Genomic DNA, 8,650 nt, shown 5'->3' with positions numbered 1-8,650 from the left:
AGTATATAACAAACTCTGTATTTTGAGTGGAAATGTTAGGGGGTCGTCTTATACGCCCAGTCGTCTTATACGCCGGCAAATACGGTAAGTGTCCAGAGAGAGGACTTTGGTTAAATAGACTGTTTTATCTCCATAAAATATAGGAATTTGTGGAAGAAATTGAGGCTGTAGACTTGTGTTTACTAACACAGAAAATGCCCACCACCTATATATGAAAATCATATGGGAAAACCAGGTTATAGAATAGTATTTGTGATTCTATGTTTTTGGTAACAAAGTTGATTGTATATATATTACTACATATGTAGTGTTATGCTATAGATTTAATGTTACATAATATACATATAGTGTTACATATATAAATATATTTGCATAGGTAGATATGTATATGTGTGTGTCTATACATATTATGTGAATTTATATGGAAAATGTTTGGAAGGATACAAATGAAAGTGTTCTCAGTGAGTATACTCAAGTGGTGGGGAATTTTATTCATCCATTTAGTCATTAATTTGATTTTTGTAATTCTTTGAATTTCCTGAGGGTATTTTTTTCTGGGCAATGAATTTGTATTGTTTTTATAGTAGGAAAAATAATTTGATAATATAAGCTTAGGAAACAAAGAAAGCCGATAACTTCATCTCAACTGTATTAGCCAGCAGAAATGCACTTATCCCCTCATACCAAGACTGTCCCCAGTTCTTGTCCACATTAGAAGCCCCTCTGATCCCAGGATGGCCTTTAATTACAATAATAACAATGAAGGGATGGATGATGGTGATGTCCATTTAATGAGCACATACTGCGTGCCAGGCGTTGGCTGGTACTTCTTTCTTTGGCTCCTTATAATGGCCTGAGACGCAGGTACTCTCACTTCTTTGGATTTCTTAGGAGAGCCTGCAATGGGGACTTTGTGCAAATGATGTCTTGAGGGAGAGCTTTCATGGGAAATCTGTAAAGGAGGAGTAAGGGAGGGAAGCAGACTGGGGCAGGAGAAGAAGTTAAGCAAAGATGTGAGCTCAGCTTAAGTCTAGTCTCAGCCTGACCCTATGGGGAGCCCTAGACTGTACATGAATATCACAGTACTGTCCCGCTTTGAGGCAAGGACTCTGAGCTTTCATCCCTCTATATCAGTTGGTCATTGGCTAAAGGACAATTGGAATGGATAACTAGGGAGATGGGGTCAACCTCCCAGGTATCTCTGGATGAGGCACCTGCCATCAGTGAAGGGCAGTACTTCTGAGGAGAGTATAGCTATTAGCAGTCAATGCTCACAGCAACTGGGGGATGGGTGTGCTGGGCCTGCAAAAGGGATCTGGGTGGAGCACCAACCTCCTACATATTATTATTCACATTGTACAAATGGGGAAACTATGGCTCAGAGAGGTGAAATAACTTGCCCAAGGTTACCCAGCTAGTAAGACATGGAGCTGGGTGTTGAACTTACCTCTGAAGCCCTTGCTCTGAGCCCTGAAATTGGACTGCTGGTAATTTCACAAAGGGGAAGGAGATTGAGGCTGTGCCCCCAAGATCCCCTCCATCTACTCTCTGTGCTTCACACTAGCATCCTGGCTGAGAAGCACTTCCAACCTGCGCTTTTGAAGAAGGGAGCCGCGGAGAGCCTTTGTGTTTCTGCAGAGGTCTCTGAAGGTTGTCTGTTGGTGGAGCTGTTTGCTAGGAGACATTTCTCAAGAAAGGTTCCTTTGAAAAATGAGCTCAGGCTCTGCCCTCAGACCCATATTATTGTACCTGGGAGAGAGACATCCCAGCACATGTTTCCCCAAGGTATTAGAAGTAGATCCAATTCCTTCTCTAACTGGTTCTTCCAGGCCCCAGCTCAGAGTGTATCCTGGCTGATAATAGTTTCTGTGCCAGACAAACTGAGAATTCTGAGGACAAAGTGCCCTTTGAGATGACTTGCCTGCCCTCCCCATTATATAAATAGGGAAACTGAGGCACACGGAGTTGAGGGACTCACACAGTGAGTTAGTGGCAGGGTCATGACTCACCTCTCTCGTTACTGCACAAAGCATCCACTATGTGCCAAACCACGGAGTGGGTGCTTTAGCCTCTTTATCTGATAAATCTGACCTCTGGACTCTCTTGGGGTCAGTTTCTACTGGCTGTTTGTTTCTTGACTTAGGATCACATTTTCCTGTTTGTAGGTCTAGAAAATTTTGATGTTGTGTGTGATGTGTTGTAGAGACTCTGGATTCTGTTTTCTTCTTTGGAAGAGTATTAAATTTTGTTTTGGCAGGCAGTACCATTACTGGGTGATCCCATTGAAATCCTGTGGGCTTGGTTTTACACTTCGTTAGGGAGGAGGATTCACGCAAAGCTCAATCTATTTCTCAAGTCTCTCTAACTTGGCAGGACTCACCTCCAAACTCTTCTCTGAGCATCTTGAAGGATTTGGCTTTAGGCTTTGTTAGGGCAGATCTAAAGCAGCCCTTCCACTAGAGCGTGATCCTTACCCCTAAGGCATGGCCTTTCTGCTATTTCAGGTCAATGCCTGGGATGAAGGTCTAAAACAACCCCCAGCGCTGTTTGACCTGTAGTGACTCAGTTTGCTCTCAGTCCCCTACGTTTGCTTTCTGGTAAACCTTGGATGGTCTTATCCTGTGTATGCATAGCCCAGGCTTTGGGCAAGGACTTGTGGGTCCTGGGGGACCCCCCCCCCAACCAGAGTTCCGGGGCACCACTGTCTATGCAGCTCCCTTCTCTCCGGTGTCCTATCCTGCAGATTCCTTCTGCTTCTGCTGCCCCTATTGCCCCAAATTTTGATCTCTGCCTCCTGAGCTCAGAGGGACTGCTGTGCTCTATTTGGGCTGTGTTGCCCTGTGCCATGCTTGTGAGGTTACCCAGGATGAGAGCCCAGGTGATAGGGGTCTCACCTGTGAATTTCTCTTCCTTCAGAATCACGGTACCTATTACATGTGCACTGCCTGCTCGCCACCGCCTAAAAACAGTTGTCTCTTCTTTCATCAAGTGTTATGTTATTTTCGTGGGAGGGCTGATCTGGTATCAGGTTCTCCGCCAGGGCCGGAAGTAGAAGTCCAACTCAGTTAGGCACTCATTCTCTACATATATATTTATCTTGGAATGCTCACAAAGACCTCGAGAAAAGGGCTTAATATCCTTCTTTAACACGCGAGGAAACAGGTTCAGAGGGGTGCAGTCACTTGCCTAAGTGGCAGAGTGATAGAGTTTAAAATGAGTTTGCTGGACTTCAGAGCCCACGTTTTTGTCCCTGTATGGCTCCTGCATTCAGTGGAGAAGCTAAAACCAAAACTAAATCTCACTGACACCATCATCAAAATGGCAGCATTTCCTGAGCCAATTTATATATTTTCGCATACCCCACCTCTCACTGCGTACCTTTGTTCCTGTTTCTTCCACGGACTCCCTGGTCTGGGCAGTCATGACCCTTCATGATTCTAGGCATCTCTTATGGAGCTTCAAGTGTTTTCTTCCCAGGAAACTTTTGCTGTCTTACTGTCTTGCCCCACTGCCTTCAGAGGCTCTCTAGGACCGGTTGGCATTTCCCAAAGTATAGAATTAAGCACGGCGCCTTAGGGCATGCTGTAGCCCACTGGTCTCCTTTTGGAGATTCACAGCTGGAAGTGTGACCATGTAGCGTTTCTGCAGGAAGAAAACTTGTTTAAGTGGGCTTAACCCAGTCTGTTGAAATCTCGTGGAACGCACTGGAAAATATTGGACCACAGAGTAAAGACTAGTCTTTTCTGTCTGCATCCCAGTCCTTCTCCATTTTAACCTACTTTTAATTTCATTTCCCATGACTTCTTGTCACAAACCAACCTTAATGCCCCCTACCCATTTCTCCCTTCAACCTTCATACCCTTCTAGCTGTAAGAATGATATAAGCCTGTAATTACTGGGAGTTTCCTTGAGGGGGGACTGGCCCAGGAATGGGGTCAACCAGAGGAAAGTGGAGCCTGAGGAAGAGAGGGGTTAATCCTTGAAGACTTCATTTAAGGCCCTGGATCCAGTCTTGTCTGAAGCCATCTCTCCTAGACTTTAAGCAACAAGAGCTGATAAATTATCTTGTTTTCTCCCTCAACTCAGGGCTCCTGCAACCAAAAGAGCCCTTTGCTGGTACATCTTTCTAACCTTCTGATACGTTTTCTGACATTGAGTGCTATGTCCTGTCCATGTCTACTCCCTCTCTAGACCTTACACAGTGTGGTACCAGGAGTTGGGGTTCAAATGTGTCTTAAATGTCATGAGCCATTGTCTCATGAGGGTCACTTTTCATGGCCCAGGATATGACTGGATGTTAGCAATGTGAAACTAACTTCGTAGCTGCCAGCTCTGAGTTTGCTTCTGGAGGGTGGGGGTGAGGGGACTGGTGGGGAAAAGAGGATCTGGCTGTGGTGAAAGGAGCATGAGACACCCTGAAATAACTCTGCCTCCTGTTGTTCACACCTTGGTGTAATCCCCTCCCTCTATGTGTGTGGGACCTGTAACTTCATTCTAACAGTAGACTGTGGCAAAGGTGACTGCCCATCACTTTCATAATTATGGTAGCGTGTGTGTGTGTGTGTGTGTGTGTGTGTGTGTGTGACACTATCTTGCTAGCATGTATTAGCAAGAGATTCTGCTTGTTGATTTGATGAAGTGAGCACCCACACAGAGAAGCCCATGTCGCTAGGAACTGTTGGTAGCCTCTAGAACTGTGGGTGGCCTCTAGGACATGAGGACAGCCCCCAGACAACAACCAGCACACATCTGGGACCTTCTGTCCTGCAACCACCGGAAATGAACTCTACCCACAGCCTGAAAGAGCTCAGAAGCAGATTCTTCCCCAGTTGAGTCTCCAGATGAGAAAGCAGCCTGATTGCCCCCTTGTGAGACTGAGCAGAGGACACAGCTATGCCAGGCCAAGACTCCAGCCCGTGGAAACTATGACCAAGGTGTGCTGTTCCAAGCCGCTGAGATTGTGGCACATTGTTACACGGCAATAGAAAACCTGCACAATGGGCTATGGAGAATGAGAGACCCAGGTTTGATTTCTGACCCACTTACCAGCAGTGTGACCTTATGTGAGTCACAACACCTCTCTGAAACCCAGTTTTCTCATCTACTGACAGGTGCAGACTTGGGAGAGTTAGAGCTAGTGAATGGAAGCACCTAGCATGGGGCCTGGAAGGGAGAAGGTGCTCAATAAATAGCAGCGGTTAAGAGTTATCACAATTTTTAACTTTCTTCATTTTTAATACCAATCATGGATTACTTTGGTAAATAGTAAAAATAATTTTGCTTAAAATAATGAAGGAGAGAACTGACTTGTCTAAGAGCGCAGAGCTAGTCAGCAGTGGAACTGATGACAGCCTGAGAATCCTATAGGGGGCTCTTTCCAGAACAGCCCCTTCCTCATCCCGGATATAACAACAGAAGCAGCAACAACAACAACTACCCTAAGAGCCAGGCCCCTCACCTATACCAAACCTGCAAGGTGGTGTAAGTATCCTTATTTTACAGATGAAGACACTGGGACTCAGAGAGGTCAAGTCATTTGCCCGAAGTCCCACAGCAGACAAGCAGCCGAGCTGGGATTTGCTTTCTGCACCTGGAAGGAACCACCTAGTCCACAGCATCCAAACCAGCTTGGGTTCTCCCTCCCCAGACCCCCATGGAGGTGATGTGGGGGACACTTGGGGTTTCAGGAACGGGGGACAAAGGCAAGGAAATCAGCAGTGCAGCCTGGCCCCAGATCCCATTACGCCAGGAGAGATCGCGTTTCCCCCGTTCCGGCGCCCTGAGCAGGGCAGAGACGCGGGCAGGCAGCCACTTCCCTGGTTATTCAAGTAGAAAATTACAGGTGCCCAAAATAGCCTGGGCATTCTTTTATTTATGAATAAGCAGTGAGCCCGTGGAGCTGGAATGGGGGTTACGTGTATTTCTTTCCACAGGCCACTTTCCTGGGATCTGCAAGGATCCCTTTCTCAGGGGACTCTCTTGGGAGATTGGGGTGGGGGCATTTTCAGGGCGTGGTCATGGGAAAAGGGGCGATGAGCCGCACCACACAGGAGCTGGAGGGTCTAAGTTCCCCGGGGCTGCAGGGGATGGGATGGCAGATAATGGGTCTGTCCCAGCCACCTCCTCCTTGCCGTGTGACTTTGGGGAAATGGCTTAACTCCTTGGTCCTTCATTTCTTCTGTAAAATGGGATGAGTCCTAAACTCACAGAAGAGTTTCTTTTTTTTGAGCATACAATTAATGCGTGCTCATTATAGACAATGTAGAAAGTGCAAAACAAACAAACAAAATACCCCCATAAAATGACCATCGTATCCTTCCATTGCCCCTCCCCAATTAAGGTAATCAGGATTAACATTTGGTATATATCCTTCCAGTCTTTCTATGAATGTATAAAAAAAACGACTGGTGGAGTCCACTCCCTACCTGAGCCACTGTGCTCTTAAAAGGGAACCCTCTCTTAGAGTCAGTTAACAAACCTAAGCATTGCCCTAGGTCCTGGGGTGGCTTAGAGACAGGTTCCCCAACACCCTCAACACCCTCTTTCCATCTCTCCAGCCCTCCAGAGACAACCCCTAACCCTGAGTCCCCACGCAGAGCCACCTGGTGGGTTGTGAGGAGGGAAAGTCATTTTGCAGGTCCCAGACACGGATGCTGGGCCAAGGTTGGGGCCTGGAGTCCCCTGGTGGGGACATCCGTGACCTTTCCGTCCAGCAGGCCTTGTGCACAGATGGGCTGGTGTGGGTATGGCTTGCTGACTCTCCTCCCCGGAAAGTCAGGGAGGGAAGCTGATGCCCTCTCCCAGGGACTGTGTCTAGACTAGTTAATATGTAAAGTGCTTAGAATTGGTGCCAGGCACACAGTGTGCTGTCAATATACCTAATCCGCCGATATGACTACAACGTCATTATTATTCTGAGTTAGGAGCTGGACGGCCTGAGGTCATCCTTTTTGGAGACTGATTTGTAATGAACCTGAGGAGACCACTGCAGAATCACTTGTAGGATGGAAGTAACAATAGCGCCCATGATGAACACTTCCATTTATCAGGTGCAGCACCATGGGCCAGACACTGTGCCAAAGCCTCTCAATTGCTGCTTAAGCCACCAAACAAAATGGGCTTCATTAGTCCCCATTCACAGATGAGGAAACTGAGGCTCAGAGACGTTAAGTAACTCTACCAAGGCCACACAGCTGGTAGGTGGCAAACAAGGACTTTATTCCAGGCTTGTCTAATTCAGGGTCCCTCATCCATGAGGCTCTGTCTGGCCAGGTGAGGAAGGCCTGGTTCCTGCCCCTGGAGAGCTCATTGTCTGGTGGTAGAAGCCCACACTTGGAACTTTCCCCCAACTGCTCTGGGTTTGCTGAATGGTGGAGCTGTGGGCTTTGGGGTCAGACTGTTTTGACCCCTCCCCTGACAGCTCCTAGCTTAACTTCTCCAAGCCTCAGTTTCCCATCCAGAAAATGGGGATAATAAAACTGTTGCTGAGAGGATGAAATTAGATGACATAAAGCTTGTAGTGTAGGTGTGGGGCATAGTAAGTGTTCAATAAATCCAGCAGTTAATAACTTTATCACTGATATTATTCCCAGAAGACATGTTGAGTTTCCAAGGGCTACCTTCCTTTCCACCTGAATGGTGGGCAGAGCCAGGGCTGGTTTAGCCCGAGGAAACTCTGGCCATCCCCCAGCATTTACAGTCGGCTGCTTCAGGCCAGATAATGCTGCCCTTGGCTTAGGCTGCTGCAGACATGGGCCCCGCTGTGAAAGTGGTGTCAGGGCATAAGGGGTCCTGCCCCAAAGCCACCCAAATTCACTCCATCCACTGTACTCCCCTCTCCCAGTCTGGGACCAGCAGAGTTTTGACCACTCACCTTGTACCCCCAGAGAGGGTGCTGTGCTGAGCAGGTGAAGGTGTAGCTAATGTAGCTACAGCAGGACCAGCCAGGCCGAGGTGATGTTTACCTACCCTAGACAGCTCCTTCAATCAAGAAAATATACTCTTGGGGCAGCCAGTTAGCTCGGCTGATTACAGTGCAGTGCTCATAACACCAAGATTGCTGGTTCGATCCCCACATGGGCCGCTGAGCTGCGCCCTCCACAACTACAATAGATTGAAACAACTACTTGACTTAGAGCTGATGGGTCCTGGAAAAACACGCTGTTCCCCAATTAAAAAAAAATACTCTTGATTTTCTGCAACATTTGTTTATAGGCAGGTCCCTGACCGAAAACTCAACCTAGAGCCTTAACAACTTGATGGAGAGAAAAAGGGAAAGTGCTGCCTCAGGACTGGTTTTCTGGTCTCTGGGAACCCCATGCACTGCTCTGGGTGGTGATGCTTGAGCACGGTCCAGAGAGTGGGCTCTGAGATGGCTGCCTGGGTGTGATTCCTGGCTTCACCACTGACCTGCTGCTGTGTGACCTTGGACAAGGCACCCAACCTCTCTGAGTTCAGTTTCCCATCTGTGAAATGTGGGTAATAGTGGTACCGACTTCCTGAGGTTGCTGTAAGATGGTGCTTGGCATATATGCGTAACAATTATTAATTAAACAGAAAATGATTATTTCCTTGAAATGAAGTCATTTGAAGTGGTCCAAGTTGCCAAACTTTTCTGGATGAGAATGAAGAACGGGAGGAGACAAGTCAC

At 47.3% G+C, this 8,650-nt stretch overlaps 1 protein-coding gene across 3 annotated transcripts in view; it reads right to left on the bottom strand.

Moving 5' to 3' along the window:
• FAM107A (family with sequence similarity 107 member A) overlaps positions 1 to 8,650 on the bottom strand; it is a 70,230-nt gene that overhangs the window by 33,512 nt on the left and 28,068 nt on the right. Inside the window, exon 2 of one of the 3 annotated variants that reach the window (XM_019652795.1) lies at positions 3,379 to 3,642. The exons of the other annotated variants lie outside the window; for them this stretch is intronic. Within the exon in view, the coding sequence (XP_019508340.1) occupies positions 3,379 to 3,423 (45 nt within the window). The 5' untranslated portion in view covers positions 3,424 to 3,642. The remainder of the gene's footprint in view (positions 1 to 3,378; positions 3,643 to 8,650) is intronic. 3 annotated transcript variants of the gene reach the window in all.

This window comes from Hipposideros armiger, unplaced genomic scaffold, assembly GCF_001890085.2.
Source record: "Hipposideros armiger isolate ML-2016 unplaced genomic scaffold, ASM189008v1 scaffold_187, whole genome shotgun sequence".
In the NCBI taxonomy this organism is placed as follows: domain Eukaryota; kingdom Metazoa; phylum Chordata; class Mammalia; order Chiroptera; family Hipposideridae; genus Hipposideros; species Hipposideros armiger.
This window is presented reverse-complemented; position numbering and strand designations above follow the sequence as displayed.